This window comes from Chrysemys picta, chromosome 1 (assembly GCF_011386835.1).
Source record: "Chrysemys picta bellii isolate R12L10 chromosome 1, ASM1138683v2, whole genome shotgun sequence".
NCBI classification, from domain to species: Eukaryota; Metazoa; Chordata; order Testudines; family Emydidae; genus Chrysemys; species Chrysemys picta.
In genome coordinates this window covers 1,136,136-1,162,756 of record NC_088791.1, presented here as the reverse complement: position 1 = coordinate 1,162,756, position 26,621 = coordinate 1,136,136, and the positions used below count along the sequence as shown (strand labels likewise).

Here is a 26,621-nt window from a genome sequence, read left to right as displayed (position 1 = left end):
GAATCGATGAAGCAGGGAATAGTTCAGGCTCAACATGGATAATGAAATATGGACTCACAGTGGCTTGGCAGCTACTTTTCTAAAACCCCCCAGTTCACTCTCTTGTGAATCCATCCAATTATCCCCCCCCTCCTTGTGTCGGTCTGTGTGTTAACACAGCCCCCAGCGCACTGGGGTTTGGCTCAGCACCGGGGGCTCAGGGAGTGAATGTCATATGAATACTAAATAATCATGTAAAATGTTGACAAAGCTTCTGTATGCTTCCCATGCCAGGTAACTCATCATCCCTGACTCAAGGGCTGGGCTCCCCAGACAGGACGTCTTGCTACGCCCCAGCCCCAGCCATGGACACACAAGCCATGTCAGCGTAAACACTGGTCAGGGTTTTTTTGGTTTTTTTACTGATCGGTGTGGCTGGATTCTAAGCGTCTGTTTACACACTAGCATATCCGGTAATAAGATTTTCTTCATTCTAATACTTAACTATCTATACAGCAGCATTAGGAAATAATACCACAGAAGTTCAAGTTTGGTTGTGTTTTTTTTTTTAACAAAATCAGGAAATTCCACATACAAAAATGTCATTAAGGCGGATGGAAGGCAGAGCACAGCTATCTACTGATTGTCTCTGACTTTCTGCCGAAATGGCTGGCGCCTCTGGTGTGGTGCTGTAAGAGTGCGACACTCTGTGTCAGCTCAATGCAATACCGGGCTGGAAGCCCCAGTACCTGTGATATTTCAAACTGTTCCAGTACATGTCCTGTGGTGAACAATCCTGCACTGGCCTCCAGGAGAGGGACTGGACAGCATCCAGTGGACCATTTCTATTTCTAACCTCGATTATGATGATGATTCCTGGTTAGTGGCAGGGGACATTGTGACACCCTGGCACTCTCATATTCACCACTGTCATGTAATTCGGCTGTTTTGTACGAAGTCTGCCTTGTGAGGTATCCTTCTAAAAGTCTGGGTCTGTTGAACATTAATATCCTGTTGGATTGTATGTGCTGTCATTGTATGTGAAGTTATGAAGTTTTGTTGTGTGTGTGTGTGTGTGTGTGTGTGTGTGTGTTACTGAAAGATGTTGTGAAGCTGGAAACGCCCACAACTAGCCTTTCACGTACAACAATGAAGAAGCTAGACCAGAGGTGAGCAAACTTTTTGGCCCAAGGGCCATATCTGGGTATGGCAATTGTATGGCGGGCCATGAATGCTCATGAAACTGGGGGTTGGGGTGCGGGAGGGGGTGAGGGTTCCGGCTGGGGGTGCAGGCTCTGGAGTGGGGCCAGAAATGGGGAGCTCAGGGTGCGGGAGGGAGCTCCGGGCTGGGGCAGAGGGTTGGGGAGCGGGGGGGAGGGCTCAGGCTGGGAGTGCGAGCTCTGTGGTGGGGCTGGGGATAAGGGGCTGGGACGGAGGGGTTCGGAAGGCAGGAGGGGGGTGAGGGCTGGGGCAGGGGGCTGGGGCGTGGGAGAGGGTCAGGGGTGCAGGCTCCGGGTGGCGCTTACATCAAGCAGCTCCCAGAAGTAACGGCATGTGCCCCCTCCGGCTCCTATGTGTGCTGCCCAGTCTGCAGGCGCCAACCCTGCAGCTCCCATTGGCTGCAGTTCCTGGCCAATGGGAGCTGCGGGGGTGGCGCTTGGGGTGGGGGTAGCGTGTGGAGCCCTCTGGCTGCCCCTATGCGTAGGAGCCGGAGGGGGAACATGCCGCTGCTTCCAGGAGCCGTGCGGAGCCACAGCATGTGTGGAGAGGGGCAAGCCCCCACCCCCACTCCCCAGCCGGAGTGTGGCAAGCCCAGGATCCTGCTCCCCGATGGGAGCTCGAGGGCCGGATTAAAACATCTGAAGGGCCATAGTTTGCCCACCCCTGAGCTAGACAGTGCTAATGGCCCATCAACAAAAACAATGGCCGTGGAAAAGTCTTGTCCTCACCAGGGAACACTTCCGACAGCCTATGGATACTGCCTGCTGTGGCTCACCAAGCATGCCAGGGCATGTGACGAGACCACATGATACTCAACTCCATCTTGGTATCTGTATTTTTCCACAAACTGGGCTGGGAACTTGGCTTGGAACAAAGGGTTCTCGCCCTATGGAAGAAACTATAAAAGGGGGACGTCATCACCAAGGGGCCTCACTCTCTCTACAACTCAATACCTGGAAACACTTTAGAAACAATGACCGAACTGGGGGAAGTGCTTGTCCCAGGCTGGAAGAGAGGATTCCTACCTGGGAATAGAACATCTACAAACTGCTTGTACTAGCTAACAGAGTGAGACACTATTTGATTCAAATTTTATCTAGTATATTAGGCTTAGATTGCATTTTTTGTTTATTTGCTGGGTAATCTACTTAGATCTGTTTCCTATCACTTATAATAACTTAAAATCTATCTTTCTGTAGCTAATAAACCTGTTTTATCTTAACCCATGTGTCTTTGAGTGAAGTGTTAGGGAATCTCAGCTCTGTATCAAAGTCTGGTGCGTATCTTCCCCATAGCGAGGGGGAAGCAGGCTAATGAATGAGCTTGCACCGTACAGACCCCTGACTGGTGCAGGACGGAACAATTCTGGATTTATGTTCCAGTAGGGGGGCAAGGCTGGGGAGCTGGGAAATTGGCTGGCGCCTCCATTGTTGGTCCATGCGTGGCTCGGGTAAAGCACACAGGTAACTCAGCTGGGGGTATGGTGCGACCTGCTGTCGTGTTGGATGGTGATAGAGCCCAGAAGGGCTGGCTGTGTGTCATCAGCCAACGCAGCGTGAGAGGCCAATCCAGCTGATTAGTCAGGAAGCACAGGGGTTCCAACAGCTTCCAGGCTTCACCCCGGGGTACCTCCCCTCACAGCCAAGTCAGCCTGTTTCCTGACTGGTGCAATGGGAAGCACATAGTTGCTTGCATGACTTCCCTGGCTGCACTGTCACGTCTGGAGAAGCTGGAGGGTTTACTGGAGGAGCCGAGACAGGAGGCAGATTCAGAGATTTAAGTAATGAGTAAGGGTAAGATTATGTCACGGAGCTCACCGATACCATGATATACAGAGACCTATGTGACATTTTCCAGCCCTAGGGTGGTGGGCCAGAGCAGTCAGCTAGCAGGGGCCCTGGAGCTCTGAGCCACTGTGGGCAGCGGGGGGCCCCCACAGCTCCGAGCCGCCGTGGGCAGTAGGTGCTGGACCCCTGCCTTTCTGCAGTGGTGCCCAGGCTCTCATCTCCTCCACTCAGGTTCAGTCCTCCCCTACCATGTCAGCCCCCTTTTGTCATGGTTATTTTTAGTACAAGTCCGGAACAGGTCATGGGCTTCTATGAATTTTTGTTTATCGCCCATGACCTGTCCATTACTTTTACTAAAAATAACCGTGACAGAATCTTACCCTTAGCAATGAGCACACCGAGCTCTGCTCAGCCTCGGGCGCTTACCTCAATCAGAAAGTCTCCCGTGCGAAGTCCTGCTTTCCAGGCCACACCTTCCACATCCACTGACTCCAGGTACTGGAGCGCTGGGAAGGCTGGAGTCGGGGTGAACTCCTCAATTGGAGTCTCCGCTGAAAGAGAAAGACCCAGCCCCAATTAGCAGTATGCAGCAGGGAGGCAACAGAACATTTGGTGACGTCTAGAAAAAAGCTCTCCAGGAGCTTAACTGGCTCAGAGACCAAGCAGAGGTGTCTCTACTGAGCACCTGACCCGCTCCTCTTGCAGCATGGTGATTTAATGCTTATTTATGTACAGTGATTTCCGTGATGTTCATCATTGTATAACCTACTAATGGCCCCCCAGAGCCACATGTACCTCACACACAGAAAGTCGCATTCATCCTCCACAAGTTGCCCAGAGCCACTCACCCCAGTCCCTCTCCCAGAGCCATACACCTACAGAAAGAGGGTCCTGCTTACTTAGACTTTAACCACACGTCTGGCTAGGAAATATGGCCCCCAATACACATGAAATTTCCTCCCCACCAACCACCCAAAATCCCCTGCTCCCTTACATTCCACCTTCCACCCACCCCATCCGACTTTGCTGTCCAGCCACGGTGAGTCATTTTGCCTAGGAGGTACTGGGAACCATCATTGGGGGACGGGAGGGATTGGGGGGAAATACGGATTGCTCCCTTGTGTGGAGTAGTGTGAGGAGAAGGCGAGGGTATGCTGTCTGACCCCCATAAAGGAGACTGTTGCAGGTATCCAGGAACAGAGAGAAAAATACCACCTCCAGGAATGCCATAGGGCAGCAGTTCTCAAACTGTGGGTCAGGACCCCAAAGTGGGCCATGACTCCATTTTAATGGGGTCACCAGGGCTCGCATTGCCGGTGCTGAAGCCAAAGCCCGAGCCCTACCGCTCAGGGCCAAAATGGAAGCCCCATCAACTGGGGCTGAAGCCGAAGCCCGAGGGCTTCAGCCCTAGGGGATGGGGCTCAGGTTACAGCCACCTGCCTGGGGCAGAATCCTTTGGGCTTTGGCCCCCCACCCACCCAGGTTGGCAGGTCTCGGGCAGGCCCAGGCTTCAGTCCCCTCTCCTGGGGTCATGTAGTAATTTTTGTTGTCAGAAGGGGGTTGCGGTGCAGTGAAGTTTGAGAACCTGCCATAGGGTTTACAGGCAGCAAAGGCCTTGGCTGGGCTGCTGCTGCCCGCCGCACTGGGATCTAGGTCCCTGATGGAAAAACAGGGGCTTGCCGTAGCTGGACCGCTCCTCCTGGGCTCTGGCTGCTGCTGGTGCAGTCTATGGCTGCCAGGGGCTATCCCTGACTCTTGGGGAATTTCTTTCTCCCGTGGCTGGGGACAAGACTGGCACATAGGAACGTTGGACATAGGGCTGGAAGGGACCTTCCCATCCCTACTGTCACAGGCAGCCCATCATACCATCCCATTCATAAACCTGCTTTAAAAATAGCTAGGCCTTTTGCCCCCCTCCCCTTCCAGTGGGAGGCTGTTCCAGAGCCTCCCTCCGATACGGTACGGTACCGACCCCCCCCCAATGTTCCGTGACTAGAGCCCTGCGGGGATACAAATTGATATCCGCGGATGCAGATATCCGCGGATAGAAATCAATAGCTGTTGAACCGCAGGGCTCTCCCGGCAACTGCAGTGGTGAAAGGAGCAGAACGTGGGGCCGCCGCTCCCAGGAGCCAGTGCCCCTCGCCAGCAGCTCCTCCGGTGCGGCTATACCGCCTCCAGCCCCGCCCCCAGCCCTGTCCTCCGGCGGGGCTGTACAGACCCCAGACATAACACTTATGATACCGACATAAGCACAGCAGGGCTCAGATCCAGGTTGATACTCTCTGTGAAGACACAGGCTGCCCCTTCATTCTGTCAGTGAAGGAAAAGAGCAGCTGAGGGACACCAAACAGTCTAGACCTGTCCAAGAAAAAGGCTAATGCCTTGTGGGCATCCGAAGTACAGGGGCCCTCTTCATCCTCATGACAGTGAAGCTTTAGAGAAAAGGCTGGTAAGTAGATAGACTGATTAAGGTGGGAATCCAAAACCACCGTAATCAGAAATAAACTCTGTCCTTAAAGACAACTGCACCCTGGGGGTCTGCAACTAATGCTCATAATTCTCCCAGCCTCTTACTGGCGACTGGGAATACTACTTTCAGTAAGAGATGCAATAATAAATAAGAAGAACAGGAGGACTTGTGGCACCTTAGAGACTAACAAATTTATTAGAGCATAAGCTTTCGTGGACTATAGCCCACTTCTTCGGATGCATATAGAATGGAACATATATTGAGGAGATATATATACACACATACAGAGAGCATAAACAGGTGGGAGTTGTCTTACCACCTCTGAGAGGCCAATTAATTAAGAGAAAAAAAACTTTTGAAGTGATAATCAAGCTAGCCCAGCACAGACAGACAGTTAGATAACAAGTGTGAGAATACTTACAAGGGGAGATAGATTTCAATGTTTGTAATGGCCCAACCATTCCCAGTCCTTATTTAAACCGGAGTTGATTGTGTCTAGTTTGCATATCAATTCTAGCTCAGCAGTTTCTCGTTGGAGTCTGTTTTTGAAGTTTTTCTGTTGTAATATAGCCACCCGCAGGTCTGTCACTGAATGACCAGACAGGTTAAAGTGTTCTCCCACTGGTTTTTGAGTATTTTGATTCCTGATGTCAGATTTGTGTCCATTAATTCTTTTGCGTAGAGACTGTCCGGTTTGGCCAATGTACATGGCAGAGGGGCATTGCTGGCACATGATGGCATATATCACATTGGTAGATGTGCAGGTGAACGAGCCCCTGATGGTATGGCTGATGTGATTAGGTCCTATGATGATGTCACTGGAATAGATATGTGGACAGAGTTGACATCGGGGTTTGTTACAAGGATAGGTTCCTGGGTTAGTGGTTTTGTTCAGTGATGTGTGGTTGCTGGTGAGTATTTGCTTTAGGTTGGGGGGTTGTCTGTAAGCGAGGACAGGTCTGTCTCCCAAGATCTGTGAGAGTAAAGGATCATCTTTCAGGATAGGTTGTAGATCTCTGATGATGCGCTGGAGAGGTTTTAGTTGGGGGCTGAAGGTGACAGCTAGTGGTGTTCTGTTATTTTCTTTGTTGGGCCTGTCTTGTAGGAGGTGACTTCTGTATGTGTGTATATATATCTCCTCAATATATGTTCCATTCTATATGCATCCGAAGAAGTGGGCTATAGTCCACGAAAGCTTATGCTCTAATAAATTTGTTAGTCTCTAAGGTGCCACAAGTCCTCCTGTTCTTCTTTTTGCGGATACAGACTAACACGGCTGCTACTCTGAAACCTTTCATTATGCAAGGCACTGCATTTAGCCGTATGGAGTGGAAATCCATCAACCTCATGAAAAAACTCGTACAGATACAGACAGACATCATCTTCCTTTCCAAATGCAAGCAGATGGACATCATACCAAAAGGACTAAAGGTAAAAAATCCATTACAATCTACATATCACACAGACTATGCTGAGAGACTGTGTCACACACTCTCAAAGAAACTGCGAAATCACCTGATCAGCATCCTATACAGCAAACAGGGAAAGATTAAGAATGAGCTCTCAGAACTGGATACTCTCATAAGAAACCAACCTTCCACACAAACTTCCTCATGGATAGACTTTACAAAAACTAGACAAGCCATTTACAAGACAAACTTTGCCTCTCTACAAAGGAAAAAGGACACTAAACTATCTAAACTGCTACATGCCACAAGCAGCCACAACAGTAGTTCCCTTAACCCACCCAGCAATATTGTTAATCTTTCCAGCTATACTCTTAGCCCAGCAGAAGAGTCTGTCCTATCTCGGGGCCTCTCCTTTTGTCCCTCCAGACCCATGAATATGATACAGTTCTGCGGTGACCTAGAATCCTACTTTCGACGTCTCCGACTCAAAGAATATTTCCAACATACCTCTGAACAGCATTCTAACCCACAGAATCCTCCCTACCAGCACTACAAAAAAAAGGATTCTGCGTGGACTCCTCCGGACGGTCGAAACAACAGACTGGATTTCTACATAGAGTGCTTCCGTCGACGTGCAAAGGCTGAAATTGTGGAAAAGCAACATCACTTGCCACATAACCTCAGCCATGCAGAACACAACGCCATCTACAGCCTCAGAAACAACCCTGACATCATAATCAAAAAGGCTGACAAAGGAGGTGCTGTCGTCATCATGAATAAATTGGAATATGACCAGGAGGCTGCTAGACAGCTCTCTAACACCACATTCTACAGGCCATTATCCTCTGATCCCACTGAGGATTACCTAAAGAAACTACACCATCTGCTAAAAAAACTCCCTGACAAAGCACAGGAACAAATCTGTACAGACACATGCCTAGAACCCCGACCAGGGGTATTCTATTTGCTACCCAAGATCCATAAACCTGGATATCCTGGACGCCCCATCATCTCAGGCATTGGCACCCTAACATCAGGCTTGTCTGGTTATGTAGACTCTCTCCTCAGACCCTACGCTACCAGCACTCCCAGCTATCTTCGAGACACCACTGACTTCCTGAGGAAACTACAATCCATCGGTGATCTTCCAGAAAACACCATCCTGGCCACTATGGACGTAGAAGCCCTCTACACCAATATTCCACACAAAGATGGACTACAAGCTATCAGGAACAGTATCCCTGATAATATCACAGCTAACCTGGTGGCTGAACTTTGTGATTTTGTCCTCACCCACAACTATTTCACATTTGGGGACAATATATACCTTCAAGTCAGCGGCACTGCTATGGGTACCCGCATGGCCCCACAATATGCCAACATTTTTATGGCTGACTTAGAACAACGCTTCCTTAGCTCTCGTCCCCTAACGCCCCTACTCTACTTGCGCTACATTGATGACATCTTCATCATCTGGACCCATGGAAAAGAAGCCCTTGAGGAATTTCACCATGATTTCAATAATTTCCATCCCACCATCAACCTCAGCCTAGATCAATCCACACAAGCGGTCCATTTCCTGGACACTACTGTGCTAATAAGCGATGGTCACATAAATACCACCCTATACCGGAAACCTACTGACCGCTACACTTACCTACATGCCTCCAGCTTCCATCCAGGACACACCACACGATCCATTGTCTACAGCCAAGCTCTAAGATATAACCGCATTTGCTCCAATCCCTCGGATAGAGACAAGCACCTACAAGATCTCTATCAAGCATTCTTAAAACTACAATACCCACCTGCTGAAGTGAAAAAACAGATTGACAGAGCCAGACGAGTACCCAGAAGTCACCTCCTACAAGACAGGCCCAACAAAGAAAATAACAGAACACCACTAGCTGTCACCTTCAGCCCCCAACTAAAACCTCTCCAGCGCATCATCAGAGATCTACAACCTATCCTGAAAGATGATCCTTTACTCTCACAGATCTTGGGAGACAGACCTGTCCTCGCTTACAGACAACCCCCCAACCTAAAGCAAATACTCACCAGCAACCACACATCACTGAACAAAACCACTAACCCAGGAACCTATCCTTGTAACAAACCCCGATGTCAACTCTGTCCACATATCTATTCCAGTGACATCATCATAGGACCTAATCACATCAGCCATACCATCAGGGGCTCGTTCACCTGCACATCTACCAATGTGATATATGCCATCATGTGCCAGCAATGCCCCTCTGCCATGTACATTGGCCAAACCGGACAGTCTCTACGCAAAAGAATTAATGGACACAAATCTGACATCAGGAATCAAAATACTCAAAAACCAGTGGGAGAACACTTTAACCTGTCTGGTCATTCAGTGACAGACCTGCGGGTGGCTATATTACAACAGAAAAACTTCAAAAACAGACTCCAACGAGAAACTGCTGAGCTAGAATTGATATGCAAACTAGACACAATCAACTCCGGTTTAAATAAGGACTGGGAATGGTTGGGCCATTACAAACATTGAAATCTATCTCCCCTTGTAAGTATTCTCACACTTGTTATCTAACTGTCTGTCTGTGCTGGGCTAGCTTGATTATCACTTCAAAAGTTTTTTTTCTCTTAATTAATTGGCCTCTCAGAGGTGGTAAGACAACTCCCACCTGTTTATGCTCTCTGTATGTGTGTATATATATCTCCTCAATATATGTTCCATTCTATATGCATCCGAAGAAGTGGGCTATAGTCCACGAAAGCTTATGCTCTAATAAATTTGTTAGTCTCTAAGGTGCCACAAGTCCTCCTGTTCTTCTTTTTGCGGATACAGACTAACACGGCTGCTACTCTGAAACCTTTAATAATAAATAAGTAGCCATAGGCTCAAAAGGAGGACCTATTAACACTGACAAAACCAAATTTAAGTCCCAAAGGGGTGTGGGATAAGTGGAAAGTCCTTTTCCCTTTAGGGGAAGTAAATACTCCAGTATAAGCGAAGGAGAAGTCTGCATAAGAAGTGTATCCCACAACTAGGACCATACAGAGAAACATCTCCACTTCATCGTGTAAATATATCTAATGGATGGTTTCCTAAGAGAATGTCCCGAAACTCTAGGAAACACTCAGTCTCTTGAGCTGACAACCACTGAGCATCCCAACTGTGAGATTAGGGCTGGGCGGGGTGGGGTGCATCATCTGGCCATAGTTCTGTGAAATTATATCAGTGACTTGAGGCAGTGTTCTAGGGGCCTTGAGGCAGAGTCTCAGGAGGTCCAAGGACCAATGCTGATGTGAGCAGGCTGGTGCTGTCAGAATCAGAATGGCATAATCCTGTTTGAGTAGCACAAAACCCCAGGGAGGAAAAGCATACAGCAGCCTGCCCTTCCACAGGAGAAGGAATGCGTGTGAGGTAGACCCTGGGCTGAGATCTGACCTGGAACAGAGCAGGTGACCCTTCCTCTTCAGTCACAGAGCAGAGCGTTAGCTCTAGCATCTGCCAAGCCTGGAGGATAGATTTGACTGCATCCATCTTGAGAGACCATTTGTGATTCCTGCTGCATGTTCTGCTGTGCTGATCTGCCAGACAGTGCTGAACACCTGGGAGGTGTGAGGCTTTGAGGGTCATGGTATTTCAGAAGCAAAAACCCCAGAGCTCTATAGTTTCCTGGCAAAGGTGATCTGACCTGGCACCTCCCTGTCTGTTCAAGCAGAACATAGTAGCAGCGTTGTCTGTGAGGACTTGCATAGTACAGCCTTTGATGTGTGGATCCACCTGACATGCCAGATGAATCCCTCAAAGTTCTTGAACATTTATGTGCACAGAGAGTTCTTGATCTGTCCAAAGTCTGAAGGTCTGTCCAGATGAGCTCCCTGGCCTAGGGACAAAGCATCTGTAAGCAGAGTCACGTAGGGCAGAGTCAGGGAAAATGAGACCCCTTTGCATGCGCTAGCAGGTCCATCCACCAATCTAAGGAAGACAAGACACTTGCAGCAAGTGCATCAGCATGTCCAGTAGGTGACGAGATGGACAGTAAGCAAACTCCAACCACCCTGCCTCTGAGGTGAAGTCTGGCATGTCATGCAAGCTGCCATAGGTCCTAGAAGTCTCAGGCAACTCCTTACCGTTGTACAAGGATGGGCCTTGAGACCTTTGCGTAGGTCCAATCTTGCCTGAAATCTGGCCAGGAGCAAGTATACCTTCACCGAACTGGAGTAAAATCAATTCTCTGCACAGGAAGCTGTAATGACTTGCCCTTGTTGATTAACTGGCCCCAAGGCATGAACAAGGGATTGGACTGTCTTGATGCAGACCTACACCTGGTACGTGGATTGTCCTCATATCAACCAATCATCCAGGTACAGAAATACTTGGATGCCTACCCTCTGAGAGGTAGCACCACCCTGCCATACGCTTTGTGAGGACTTGAGGGGCTGAGGACAGACCCAACATGACTGTGAATTGGACATCTGCCACAAGGAACCTTAAAATTGAGGGCAGCATACCAATCGTCAGGATCTAGGGACAGGATAACAGAAACCGGGTAATCATGCACAACTTTCTCTTTGTTCTGTATTTGTTCAGGTTTCACAGATCGAGTATAGGTTTGAGGCCTCCCTTGGACTTTGGAACGGGAAAATCCCAGGAATAAAATCCCTTCCCCCAGTGCTGAGGAGGTACCGGTTCTATAGCCTCTGATTGCAAAGAGACTGCACTTCTGGAATGAGAGCAGGCCTGTGAGATCAGTCCCTGAAAAGGGATAGGGAAGTGGGAGGCGTGGGGGAACAGTGACAAGCTGCAGGACAGAACCCAAACCCAATAATCAGTTGTAATATGGCTCCAAGCCCCTAGCAAGCGGGACAACCTGCTGCCAGAGGGGAGGAGAGAGTGTCCTGTCCATGGGAGTGGCGTGCAGCTTTGGATGGAAGACCGGGAGCTGGATAGACTGGTTGAGGTGGAATTTGGAGACTACCTTCGGGAGAAACGTAGGGTGAAGGCGCATGGAGAATTTGTCCTTATGGAAGATGGTATACAGGGGGTCTGCCATCATGGCCGCCAATTCGCTGACCTGCCAAGCGGAAGTGGTGGCCGCGAGGAAGAGGCCCTTCATGGATAGGGTAAGAGGAAGCATGTGGCCAGTGGTTCGAAGGGGGGCCTGGTGAGGGCAGATAGCACAAGATTAAGGCCCGGGGTGGGGGGGAAGGTGTAGGGGTAAGGACCGGCAGGAAGCAGTTCATCTGGCCCTTTAGAAAGCGGGTAGTGGCAGGGTGGGTAAACAGCGACCCTCCGTGCAGTGGGGGAAGGAAGGCACTGGGTGCTGCAAGGTGAACACGTATCAAGCTAAGTACGAGGTCCGAGTGCTCAAGCTCCAGGAGGTACTCTAGGATGACAGGCACGGAGACGTCCCTCTGAGGAAGGTGGTGGCATTGAGCCCAAGAGGTGAAGCGCTTCCACTTTGCGACATACCACGCCCATGGGGAGTCTCGTCTGCTGTGTGTCAGTATATGGCGGACGGGTGATGAACAGGCATTGTTAACCTGCGAGCCACATCCAAGAACCAGGCCGTCAGCTGGAGCGGGCCTGGGCTGGGGTGTTGAACGTGGCTGTGTTCCTAGGTGAGAGATCCAGCAGGGTGGGGAGGTTTATCGGTGGACAAGGGACAGTCTGAGTAGATTGGGAAACCAGGACTGTCGGGGGCAGCATGGGGCTATCAAGATGATTGTGTCCCGGTCCCAGCGGATCTTGCGCAGCACTTGGGGGAGGAGGGAAAAGAGGGGGGAGAAGGGAAGGTGTATTGGAGGCCCTCGTGCCACGGAAGAGGAGGGTGTTGCGAGGGAGGCGCGGACGCAACTTGGGCAGGCAAGGGTGAATCCAGGTGGATGAGGAGGGGTTGGCAGACCGAGAGGAGCCACAGCTGTAGACAGTGCACATGAAGGTGAGCCTGTGGGGTCAAGTGGGTGCAAGCTGCCATGTGGCTTAGGAGGCAGAGACATTGGCACACCATCATGCGCGGGTTGCAGTGCAGGGTTGTCATGAGAGCTGTAAGGGCGGCAAAACAGTCTGCCAGGAGGAAGACTTGCGCTGGTGCTGACTCCAGGCACACCCTGATGAAATGGATCGTCTGCGTCGGGAGCAGCATGGACTTCTCCTTGTTGACACAGAAGTCCAGTGAGGTGAGGGGCAAGCGGAGCATGGTGACACCAAGTGCCCCAGCTGGTGAAAGTGGGCTGCAGTGACCACAAAGACCTTGGTGAAGACCCTGGGGGCCATGGTGATGCCGAAGGGAAGGACTTGGAATTGATAGTGGTTGTTGCCCATGTGGAAGCAGAAGAATTTGCGATGCGCTGGGTGGGTATCGATATGGAAGTACTCATCTTTCATGTCAAGGGCTGCGAACCACGCCCCCTGAGGGAGGGAGGGAATGATGGATTTGAGGGTCACCATAGGAACTTGGTCTTCCTGAGGGAGGTGTTGAGTAAGCAGAGATTCAGGATAGGCAGAGGTCCCCACCCTTCCTTGGAATGAGGAAGTATGGGCAGTTGAAGCCCTTGTTGACGAAGGGGATAGGCATGGGCTCGATCACATCCTTTGTTAGGAAGACGTGATCGAGTATGAGGAGAGAAGATTCAGACTATGACCATGCTATAAGAGGGAACTTATAACCTCGCTTGGAGCATGTGGCAACGTAAGACAGACGTGCAAGTCAACAGACACTGCTGCTGAAAACTTCCATCTCTGGTGCATGGTGCACATAGAATCATAGAATATCAGGGTTGGAAGGGACCTCAGGAGGTATCTAGTCCAACCCCCTGCTCAAAGCAGGACCTAATCCCAACTAAATCATCCCAGCCAGGGCTTTGTCAAGCCTGACCTTAAAAACCTCTAAGGAAGGAGATTCCACCACCTCCCTAGGTAACCCATTCCAGTGCTTGACCATCCTCCTAGTGAAAAAGTTTTTCCTAATATCCAACCTAAACTTCCCCCACTGCAACTTGAGACCATTATTCCTTGTTCTGTCATCTGGTACCACTGAGAACAGTCTAGATCCATCCTCTTTGGAACCCCCTTTCAGGTAGTTGAAAGCAGCTATCAAATCCCGCCTCATTCTTCTCTTCTGCAGACTAAACAATCCCAGTTCCCTCAGCCTCTCCTCATAAGTCATGTGCTCCAGACCCCTAATCATTTTTGTTGCCCTCCGCTGGACTCTTTCCAATTTTTCCACATCCTTCTTGTAGTGTGGGGCCCAAAACTGGACACAGTACTCCAGGTGAGGCCTAACCAATGTCGAATAGAGGGGAATGATCACGTCCCTCGATCTGTTGGCAATGCCCCTACTTATACAGCCCAAAATGCTGTTAGCCTTCTTGGCAACAAGGACACACTGTTGACTCACATCCAGCTTCTCGTCCACTGTAACCCCTAGGTCTTTTTCTGCAGAACTGCTGCCTAGCCACTCGGTCCCTAGTCTGTAACAGTGAATGGGATTCTTCCGTCCTAAGTGCAGGACTCTGCACTTGTCCTTGTTGAACCTCATCAGGTTTCTTTTGGTCCAATCCTCTAATTTGTCTAGGTCCCTCTGTATCCTATCCCTACCCTCCAGCGTATCTACCACTCCTCCCAGTTTAGTGTCATCTGCAAACTTGATGAGAGTGCAATCCATGCCATCCTCCAGATCATTAATGAAGATATTGAACAAAACTGGCCCCAGGACCGACCCTTGGGGCACTCCGCTTGAAACCGGCTGTCAACTAGACATGGAGCTGTTGATCACTACCCGTTGAGCCCGACAATCTAGCCAGCTTTCTATCCACCTTATAGTCCATTCATCCAGCCCATACTTCTTTAACTTGCCGGCAAGAATACTGTGGGAGACCGTATCGAAAGCTTTGCTAAAGTCAAGGAATAACACATCCACTGCTTTCCCCTCATCCACAGACCCAATTATCTCCTCATAGAAGGCAATTAGGTTAGTCAGGCATGACTTGCCCTTGGTGAATCCATGCTGACTGTTCCTGATCACTTTCCTCTCCTCTTTCCTCCACTTTCCTCATGCGCACCCACGTTTTGAATACAGATAGCAACCATCACTTGAAGAAGAACCAGGTAATGCAGGAGCAGGCACAGAGGTGGGTATGAGCATTGAGAAGCCAGTGAGCTGCTGGTGCTGCTGGCTTAAGAGTCAGCCTGCTGACCTCTGCATCCAACCAGGTGGCATGGCTAATCTTGTTGAGGAACTTAATATCCCCTTGCTTGGCCGTAGGTCATATAGAGGCTGGGGTCTGCCAGAGGGTTCATGCCGTCTCCAGGAAGGCTTCAGTGATGGGAAGGGAAATGCTTCATGGGGCAGGAGTCTGCAAAATATTAAGGAGCCTGTGCAAGTTTTCTTGCTCACGTTCAACATGCTCTCCTAGGGAAGTGGCACCCTCCTCATAAGGTCCTGGAAGACCCTGAAGTCCTCTAGGGGGTTGTGGCGGAAGATGTTGACTCTGGAGAAGATGATGAAATATGGGCGGAAACAACCAGGGGATCCTTCATTATTTCTCCGTCCTCCATAGGGTCCAGTTGTGACAATGCGGTTCTGGCGGAACCCAACTGAGAGTGCCAACTCAGGACAAATTGCTCAAATAGGGCAGTTACAGCCCAAGGCTGGGGTTTTTCCACCTCTAAGGCAAACCAAACCAGCCAGACTAAGAGGACTTCGGTCTCACCCCCCGGCTAACCGCAAGTCTCACAAGCAATCTCCTTAGACACTCCAGTTTCCCAGTATTACCACCAGTGCCACTCGTTATGGGGACAAATGGTTATGAAAACCAATACCCCAGTAAAAGAAAAAGGTTCTCCTGATCCCAAAGGACCAAGCCCCAGACCCAGGTCAATATACAAATCAGATCTTACCCACAAATCACGCTGTTGCCAATCCTTTAGAATCTAAAATCTAAAGGTTTATTCATAAAAGGAAAAGGATAGAGATGAGAGTTAGAATTGGTTAAATGGAATCAATTACATACAGTAATGGCAAAGTTCTTGGTTCAGGCTTGCAGCAGCGATGGAATAAACTGCAGGTTCAAATCAAGTCTCTGGGATACATCCCCCGCTGGGATGGGTCCTCAGTCCTTTGTTCAAAGCTTCAGCTTGTAGCAAAGTTCCTCCAGAGGTATGAAGCAGGATTGAAGACCACATGGAGATGAGGCATCAGCCTTATATAGTCTTTTCCAGGTGTAAGAAAACCCCTTTGTTCTTACTGCGGAAAATTACAGCAAAATGGAGTCTGGAGTCACATGGGCCAGTCCCTGCATACTTTGCTGAGTTACAGGGCGTATCTGCCTTCTCTCGATGGGTCCATTGTATAGCTGATGGTCCTTAATGGGCCATCAAGCAGGCTAGGCAGAGCTAACACCAGTTTGTCTGGGATGTCACCCAGAAGCATAGCATAAGTTTGAAATACAGACAGTATAGAGCCAATATTCATAACTTCAACTACAAAAGTGATACACACGTATAGACAGCATAATCATAACCAGCAAACCATAACCTTGTTTTAGACACCCCATTTGACCCCCTTTATACAAGATTTGCGTGCCACTACAGGACCTTGGTTGCAACAATGATCTATATGGTCCCAGATTATATCAATAACGTCACACCCCCAACGCAAAATTGATGCAGGAAGGGATGTCACAAACGTCACTGACTGCATCCTAAGAGCTCTCCACCCTGGACAATGCATCAGCTACAATATTTTCCTTTCCCCTTATGTGGACTATATCCATTTCATACTCCTGAAGGGCTAAACTCCAACGCAGCAACCTGGAGTTGTTGCCCTTGGCCCTGTGCAGCCAGACCAGAGGGGCATGATCACTCAACACAGTGAATTTTTTATTGTACAAATAGGGCTTAAGTTGCTTGACAGCCCAGACAATGGCATAACATTCCTTTTCAATGGTAGCGTAATTTTGCTCAGTGGGGGACAGTTTCTTACTTAGATATGCCACGGGATGTCTCTTCCCTCCTTCCCCCTCTTGCATTAGCACTGCCCCCAGCCCAATATTGGAAGCGTCTGTACATAATAAAAAGGGCTTTTCAAAATCTGGGCTGGCCAAAATAGGCTCTTTGGCCAAAGCGCTCTTTATGCTTTGAAAACCCTGCTCACAGGCCTCCGTCCATAGCACCCGGTCTGGTTTTTCCTTTTTCGTCAGGTCTGTGATGGGAGCAACAATGTCGCTGAATCCCTGCACAAATCTCCTGTAATAGTTGGCCAGACCAATGAAGGATTGGACCTGCTTTTTAGTTCTAGGGGTTGGCCAGTTTTTAATGGCCTCTACCTTTACAGGCTCTGGGCGCAGTTGCCCATTGCCCACCCTGTGCCCCAGGTAGGTCACCTCAGCAGCTCCCATTCTGCATTTAGAAACCTTAACCGTTAGATTGGCCTCCCTGAGCCGGTGCAGCACAATCCCTATGTGGTTCAGGTGATCTTGCCACGAACTGCTGAATACGGCCAGGTCGTCTATATAGGCCCTCGCAAAAGATTCTAACCCCCGTAGGACCTCATTTATAAGTCTCATGAACGTAGCCCCTGAATTTCGCATCCCAAAGGGCAGCACTTTGAACTCATATAGGCCCGATTCCACTATGAAAGCGGATTTTCCTTGTGCCTCGGCATCTAGGGGTATTTGCCAGTACCCCTTAGTCAGGTCCAGGGTGCTTATAAACCTTGCCCCTCCCAGTGTATCCAGTAGATCCTCTATTCTGGGTGTGGGGTAAGGGTCAGGCTGGGTGATAGCATTTAGCTTCCTGTAATCCACACAAAACCTCATGGTCTTATCCTTTTTTGGCACCATTACAATGGGAGAGGCCCAGGGGCTCTGGGATCTGGTGATTATTCCCATTGTCAACATGCTTTCCACCTCTTCCTGGATCTGTCTTTGCATCTCTCCCTTGGCCCTGTAAGCTCTGCTAGGGGCTGGGCGGGGACCCACCGTCTGAATGGAGTGTGTTATTCTATCTGTGAGCCCTGGCCTATTGGAGAATGTTCGCTTATGGTGTCTTAACAGCATCAGCAGTTCCTTTCTTTGAGGGGGGGTTAAATCCTCCCCCATCTCAATGCTCTCAAGAGGCGTTTCCTCCTGGCTTTCAGCAACCATGTCAATTAAAGGGGCAGATCCTGCCTCTTCCTCAGCATAACAGATTGTGTTCACATTTACCTCCCTTGCATGGTAGGCCTTCATTCTGTTCACATGCACTGTCTGCACACTTCCCTGGACCTGGGGCTTCCTCACATCATAGGTAACCTCATTAATCCTTTCCACTACCTCCATGGGTCCAGACCAAACATCTTTCATTTTGTTCTTCCTGACAGGATCTAGCACCAATACCATGTCCCCTATTTCAAACGCTCTCTCTTTAGCATCTCTGTCATACCAGGCTTTCTGAGTATCCTGGCTCTCTTTCAGATTCTGCTCAACCAACTTCATCATCTCCTGCAAGCTCTCCTTGAATTGAGCCACATACTCGGCCACCGGCTGCTCTGCCTCCTCCACATTACCTTCCCATGAGTCACGAACCAAATCTAGGGGCCCCCGGACCTGCCTCCCATAGAGCAGTTCAAATGGAGCAAACCCTGTAGACTCTTGGGGCACACTCCTGTATGCATACAATAGATACGGCAGCATAACATCCCAGTCATTCTGGCGTCTATCCACGTACATTTTCAACATAGACTTCAGGGTTCCATTGAACCTCTCCACTAGACCATTAGTCTGGGGGTGGTAGGGAGCGGCTTTCAGGTGCTTCACCCCACATAACTCCCACAACTGTTTGAAAACCACAGACATAAAGTTAGACCCACGGTCCGACAATATTTCCTTGGGAAAACCCACTCTGCTAAAAATAGAGAACAAGGCCACTGCCACCGTCTCTGCCTCGATATTAGCCAAGGCTACAGCCTCCGGATATCTGGTAGCAAAATCTACCAACACCAGGATGTATTTCTTCCCATTTCTGGAAGGTTTTGGGAGTGGCCCCACAATATCCACAGCTACTCTGGCAAAAGCCTCCCCAATAATGGGCAGAGGCTGGAGGGGCACCTTGCTAGGCCCCCTTAACCCCTTACGCTTCTGGCCCAGCTCACAGCTCCTGCAGTAATCTCTCACTGACCCCGAAAGGTGAGGCCAGTAGAAATTCTGCTCTAGCCTGTCACACGTTTTGCCTATCCCCAGATGTCCTGCAAAGGGACTATCATGAGCCAACTTCAACAAATCATTGCGGTAACTCTCAGGCACCACAAGCTGTTTGCGAGCTGCTGCTTGGGAATTCTTCCTTCCCCTAGGTGGTTCCCTATACAACAGCCCATCCTGCATAAAAAACCTGCCTCTCTCTTCACAGGCCGGGACCTGACTCTGAGCATCATTCCTGGCCCTCTCTAGAGATACATCACTCTGCTGAGCCACAATAAATTCACTCTGGGTTTTGTTTGGATTCAGAATCATCTCTGATACTTCAGACAAACCCTCACCTGATCCATCTTGAGAGGCACTCTCTGTCTGTTTGCTGCCCCCCTCACTGCCATCGGTCAGGGTATCTGCCACAGCCCCAAATTCTTTCTGTGACCTGGTCACTACATTCACTTGGCCAGGCGCCCCCAATATGTTATTTCCTACCAACACATCAGCCGGAATCAAATCCCGGACAGCAGCCTTCACATCCCCTTTAAAGCCATCCCACTCCAGGTGGATTCTAGCCATTGGCAGGTTCACAGAATACTTGGATAACGCCACTACCGTCACATACTCCCCCGGCAGCATGTCCTCCGGCTTCACCAGATGTCCCTTGACTATAGTTACATCCGAGCCAGTGTCTCGCCATCCCGTGCATTCAACATCATTGACCTTTGCCTCCATGATAAACCTCTCACTCCCCTGCCATGCCTCAGTCCTGACATAACTGGTGAGCTTATCACCTCCTCCCATGCCACTGGAGACGATGGGGTTAACATTAGCTACTGCTGTGCTTGCACCTGAACTTAAGGTGGAGCTGTTGTGGCTTGGTTCAGCCTGAGTGCTCAGGGTAATGGAGTTGGCATTTATCGTGGCATTTGGGGTTGCTGGCCTTGGGCTGCCCTTCAGGGTCGGGCAGTCTGGTCTCATGTGGCCCAGCATACCACAGTGATAGCATGTAATCTGTTCCGTCCTGGGATGAGAGTTCCTACCCTCCGGGCCCCCTTGAACTCCTCTAGAAGAGTCAGGGACAGATTTACCTTTAAATCCCTCCCTCCTCTTGAACTGGGGAGAATGGTGATTAGTTTTCCCCGGGGTTTTACACCCTTCTCGAGCCCTGTTTTGGGTATGGGCATCCGCAATCTCTGCTGCCCGTAGGACTGACTCAGGCTCCCTGTCACACACAGCTGCTCTCACATGGTCAGGCACAATATCTAAGAACTGTTCCAAAGTTATTAAATCCAGCAATTTTTCAAAACTCCCATGCACCTTGGCCCCCACAACCCACTTTTTAACAAAACCCATCAGCTTATGAGCACATTCTACAAAAGTACATTCCTTAGGCATTTTAAACTCTCTAAATTTAACTCTGTAAGATTCAGGAGTAACCTTGAATCGCCTTAACACAGAATCTTTAAACTGCCCATAATCCAAGGCTTCTTGTTCCCCCAAGTCATTAAATACCTCCCTGGCTTTTCCAGTCAGTCTGGTCAGCAGGACAGGCATTCGCTGACCCTCAGGGATCTGGTACAGATTGCAGAGGCATTCAAAGGTAGACAAAAACTCCTCTATATCCTCAGTATCGTTGTAAATGGGACACATCCTTTCCCAGTTTTTCTCATGGCAGGGGGGAAGTGGAGTACCAGGTGGGGATGACTTTCTCCGCTCTTCCATTACTTGGAGCTGAAGTCTGGCCGTCTCCTGTTCAGCAATGAGCAGCTCTAGACGCCCCTTACGAGCTCTCTCTTCCCTCTCATCAGCCTCCTTCTTTCTTTGATCGGCTTCTTTCTCTCTCTCAGCAGCCTCTTTCTCTCTCTCTCTTTCTAACTCTGTTACTTTTTGCTTCTCCAGCAATCGAAGATCTGCTAGCTTCTGTTCATGCTCAAATTGCAGTTGACTTGTCACCCTTTGCATTCTAATTTTTTCTGCCTCTTCTGCAGCCTCAGGTAAGGGCTGTGCTCTTGCCCCCTGATCACTGGCTATTAACAGATTTCTCAGTTCTTCCTTTGTAGCTTTCTTTCTAAAGCTTATCCTCTTTTCTGAACACAAATTTTCCAGGGCTTTTTTGCCAAGTCCCTCATATGCTCTTTGCTCAGCCATTGCAGCAGCTCTTTAACCAACAAAACTCTCAATCCCAAAATTCAAATTTGGACAGCGTGGGGTTCTGACCCAAAGCTTAATTGACCTGGTTCTGTGGATCCAAGCACGACTACGCCACTGTGACAATGCGGTTCTGGCGGAACCCAACTGAGAGTGCCAACTCAGGACAAATTGCTCAAATAGGGCAGTTACAGCCCAAGGCTGGGGTTTTTCCACCTCTAAGGCAAACCAAACCAGCCAGACTAAGAGGACTTCGGTCTCACCCCCCGGCTAACCGCAAGTCTCACAAGCAATCTCCTTAGACACTCCAGTTTCCCAGTATTACCACCAGTGCCACTCGTTATGGGGACAAATGGTTATGAAAACCAATACCCCAGTAAAAGAAAAAGGTTCTCCTGATCCCAAAGGACCAAGCCCCAGACCCAGGTCAATATACAAATCAGATCTTACCCACAAATCACGCTGTTGCCAATCCTTTAGAATCTAAAATCTAAAGGTTTATTCATAAAAGGAAAAGGATAGAGGTGAGAGTTAGAATTGGTTAAATGGAATCAATTACATACAGTAATGGCAAAGTTCTTGGTTCAGGCTTGCAGCAGCGATGGAATAAACTGCAGGTTCAAATCAAGTCTCTGGGATACATCCCCCGCTGGGATGGGTCCTCAGTCCTTTGTTCAAAGCTTCAGCTTGTAGCAAAGTTCCTCCAGAGGTATGAAGCAGGATTGAAGACCACATGGAGATGAGGCATCAGCCTTATATAGTCTTTTCCAGGTGTAAGAAAACCCCTTTGTTCTTACTGCGGAAAATTACAGCAAAATGGAGTCTGGAGTCACATGGGCCAGTCCCTGCATACTTTGCTGAGTTACAGGGCGTATCTGCCTTCTCTCGATGGGTCCATTGTATAGCTGATGGTCCTTAATGGGCCATCAAGCAGGCTAGGCAGAGCTAACACCAGTTTGTCTGGGATGTCACCCAGAAGCATAGCATAAGTTTGAAATACAGACAGTATAGAGCCAATATTCATAACTTCAACTACAAAAGTGATACACACGTATAGACAGCATAATCATAACCAGCAAACCATAACCTTGTTTTAGACACCCCATTTGACCCCCTTTATACAAGATTTGCGTGCCACTACAGGACCTTGGTTGCAACAATGATCTATATGGTCCCAGATTATATCAATAACGTCACACCAGTACAGTGGGTGGAGGGATGGTAGCAGAATCCTGGGTAGAGGTTTCCTTCACTAGAGGAGGAGGGGACTTCCTTCTACAGTGTGACTGTGATGGAGGTCCAGAATACCTCGGAGCAGCCCAAGACCAGTAAGGCCACAGAGGATATTGAATTGTCTGAGTCATCCGAGGTGGGGACACCATGCTGGAGCCTCTTTATATGAAAACCAGACTTGGTCCATACCCATAGTAGGAGGTCTGCAAGGATTGCTAAAAGACCTCAAGGGTGACACAGGGAGTGGTCCCTTTTGGGGTTCCAGGTGCTCTGGCTACAGGAGATACCTGGGGGTTCAACATAACCGAGGGCTGAGATGGTTGGAACACTGATCAAAGGATCGGTGCTGGCAGTACCAGCACAATGGGTTGGAGAAATGGCGCTGTCTCTCCAGATGACATCAAAGGTGTTGGCAATGCATCGGCAGCACCATGTGCTCCAGAGGTGCTGAAGACACCAGAGTTGTCTCAATAGGAGCTGATTTTAGCAAGGAGAGTCATCAAAGAGTCACCAGTAAGGGAGACACCAAAGATCCCTGGCCAGCAAGGCCTGTGGCGTAGAGGGCATCCAAATAGGTAAGTATTCGTTCATCGGCGCCAATAGTGACGTTAAGGTTGGAACAATGAAGATGGAGCTGGAAAGAGTGAAGACTCCAGCATCCATAGCTGGAGTCAATAGTGCCGCCTCAGATGGAGCTGGTGAAAGTCTAGATTTGTGGTGTCTCAAACGAGTTCTGGAGGTCTTACTGGAAATCCTTTTTGGAGACAGGCTTTGAGCACTTGTCATCATCAGAATGCTTGGAGCGCTTCTGAGGAGGCTGCTGGTGAGGGAGAAGTGACATTTCTCATTAGACTTGTGCAGCCGGAGGAGCAATCCTTGTGGACTCAGTACCTTGTGGTCAGGCCTTGGTTCCGAGATGGAATGCATCACCTCTTTCACAAGGGGAACTTTGAGGTAGAAATCCCTCTGTTTTTTTGTCCTGGTGAGGAAGGAGGTACAAATAGGGCATCTGTCCCCACATAGCCCTTGCCAAGGCAAACCCAGAAGCTCTTGTTCTTACTCGTCACAGGGGAAATAACACTGCATGCTGCACACTGCTGGAAATTTGGGGATTTTTTCATAATAAATCCACCAGGTACCTATAGCAAATACTGTAAGTCAATTGGCAAAACTACTCTAAACACGACTATCTATAACTATGTACATGACAGGAACTTGGAAATACTGGCTAACCAAAGCAAGTGCTACAGGGGGCTTCAACTCTCACCATGGATGATAAGAAGGATCCGAGAGGGAGGCGGCGAATATGCCCCTTTTATGCCCTTATCTGAGAGCACTAGAGCAGGAGCAAATGCTTCACCTAGTGGTTCTGCTAGCAAAACTCTCGGACGCGAGTGCACCGGGCACACAAACACCTGCAGTGGAGTGTGTATGTGCACAACCACTCAAGGGAGAATGGTCATCTATAATTCTGAGGGTGTTAGTGCTGGCAGAAGGAGACCTCCAGCATGTGTCATTCAGACGGAAGCCCCCCATGGGCACAGAGCTGTTTTCCTGCACATTATAGACAGGGACTTTAGGGGCTGGTCATCCTGCTGCCCAATGGGATTGGTCATCTGTAAGCAAACACCCACTACTACCCCACCTTGTGCCTTATCTGTTTGGACACTGATTCACAGCATTCACGGTCATTTTCCTCTGAGCTGGCAGTGACTTGGGGCCTGTCTGCAGGGCCGGCTCCAGGCACCAGCCCACCAAGCATGTGCTTGGGGCGGCGCCTGGAGGGGGGTGGCGTGGCGTGGCGCTCCGGCCCGAAAGCGGGGCCGCGACTGGGCTCGCCGCCCTCCTCGCGGTGCTCCGGCCGCCGGGGAGAGCGTAGCCGCAGCGGGCTCACCGCCCTCCCCCTGGCGCTCTGGCCGGTTGGGGAGAGCGGAGAGCCGCGGCGGGCTCACCGCCCTCCCCCCAGCACTCTGGCTGCCGGGGGCTCTCCGCCCTCCTCCCGGCGCTCTGGCCGCCGGGGGCTCTCCGCCCTCCTCCCAGCGCTCTGGCCGCTGGGGGCTCTCCGCCCTGCTCCCAGCGCTCTGTCTGCCAGGGAGAGCGGAGAGCAGAGAGCTCTGGCCGCCGGGGAGAGCAGAGAGCACCGGCTGGGCTCTCCACCTTGCTCCCGGCACTCTGGCTGCCGGGGAGAGTGGGGAGCCCCAGCCGGGCTCTCCCGCCCTGCTCCCGGCGCTTTGGGTGGCTTTTCTGCCTAGAGCGGCAAAAAAGCCAGAGCCGGCCCTGCCTGTCTGTATGAACACTTAGTTTGCGGCAATCTGGGTGTAAAGTTACAGCGCAGTAGCTTGCAATGCACTACGTATCTGCGTGGACCCTGCTGCTGCACTAGAAGTTCCCTAGTCCGCTTTGATCAAGCCCGCTGTGAAACGGGGACAGATTAAAGTGCAGTAGGGGATTTTAAGGGCATGGCGGCAGGGTCCACACAGACAGGGCGTGACACACTGCAATCAAACACCCACAGCACCGAGTCTCAGGGCCTGGGCCAATTGATTCGGGCTCACAGGTCTCAGGCTGTGGGGCAAAAAACTGCAGTGTAGACATTTGGGCTCAGGCTGCAGCCTGGACTCTGAGACCTCAGACCTCCAGCCCGCGCCCAAAATCTACATTTCAGTTATTAGCCCTGTGAGCCCAGGTCAGCTGAGCCAGACCAGCAGGATCCATGCCGCCCGTGTTTCATTGCAGTGTAACGAACCCTAAGTACGCAGCAAGCCACTGCAGGGTACATGTACACCCCAGGCTGCTGGGAACTAAAGTTCATCTAGGCAAGGCTTGGGTTACCTAGGGAGGTGATGGAATCTCCATCCTTAGAGGTGTTTAAGGCCCTGGCTGGGATGATTTAGTTGGGGATTGGTCCTGGTTTGAGCAGGGGGTGGACTAGATGACCTCCTGAGGTCCCTTCCAACCCTGATATTCCATGATTCTATGATGCCTTGGAAACAGGCAGTGTTATTTTTTGACAGAGTGCCACTCCCCGTTGGCCCACTCAATCCTTCCTAAATAGGTTATAACTATTGATTTTAACATTCCAATCATGGTGAATCATCCCACCAGGTTTCAGTAATACCAACTAGATCGAATTTATGCTACTAAATTAGCAATTCCAATTCTCGTTTGTTACCCAAGCTCCTAGCGTTGGTGTATCAGCAATTAAAGAATTTCTTCTCCTTATGTACTTTGGTGTCTTGATTAATTTTGTTCTCAACATCTAGATTTTGTGCTGCGTGCTCATTTGTTCTCTGTTTTCACCCTCCTCTTTTGTTATTAGTTCAATCCCCTTCTGACTACTCTAGCCAGCTTGTTCTCGAGGAAATTGGTCCCCCTTTTACTGAGATGGAGACCACCTAAAGTATTCAGCCCTCTCTCCCCACAGAAGGGGGGCAGATGATCCATAAAACCCAAAACCTCTATCTATCTACACAACTTAACTCGGCAGTGTTCACTTCCAGAATCCTTTGCCTTCTATCTTCCTTCCCTCATGGGACAGGAAAGGGCTCCAAAAATTCATAGCGCCGAAAGCCAGAAGGAACCATTGTGATAATCTAGTTTGACCTCCTGTATAGCACAGGCCAGAGAACTTCCCCAAAATAATTACTGGAGCAGAGCTTATAGAAAAACAGCCAATCGTGATTTGAAAATTGCCATTGATGGAGAATTCATCACAGCCTTTGGTAAATTGTTCCAATGATTAATTACACTCACTGTTAAAAATTTATGCCTTATTTCCAGTCTGAATAGGTCTGCTCCAAGTTCAAGCCATTGGATCCTGTTACACCTTTTTCTGCTCATCAAAGAGCCATATATATATGTTCATCATGTAAACACTTATAGACTGTAATCAAGTCAACCTCTTAATCTCTTTATCAAGATAAATAGATCAAGCTCTTTGAGTCTATCACTGTCAGGCATATTTTCTAATCCTTTAATCGTCCTCATGGCTCTTCTCTGACCCCACTCCAATTTATCAACATCCTTCTTGAATTGTGGGCACCAGAACAGGACACAGGATTCCAGCAGTGGTCACACAGTGCCAAACACAGAAGTTGAGTAACTTCTCTACCCCTACTTGAGATTCCCCTGTTTATGCCTCCCACGCTCGCGTTAGTTCTTCTGGACAGAGCTCCTGTTCAGCTGTTCATTCACCCCAGCCCCCAG

General features: G+C 49.6%; 1 protein-coding gene across 15 annotated transcripts in view; it reads right to left on the bottom strand.

Annotated features, from left to right (window-relative positions):
* SHANK3 (SH3 and multiple ankyrin repeat domains 3) overlaps window positions 1–26,621 on the bottom strand; it is a 703,681-nt gene that overhangs the window by 69,054 nt on the left and 608,006 nt on the right. For all 15 annotated transcript variants that reach the window (XR_010600169.1, XM_065589968.1, XM_065590128.1 and 12 more), the window contains one exon: window positions 3,414–3,538. Coding sequence is in view for 14 of the 15 variants with exons in the window: in XM_065589968.1 (XP_065446040.1) it covers window positions 3,414–3,538 (125 nt within the window). In the remaining variant the exon portion in view is untranslated. The remainder of the gene's footprint in view (window positions 1–3,413; window positions 3,539–26,621) is intronic.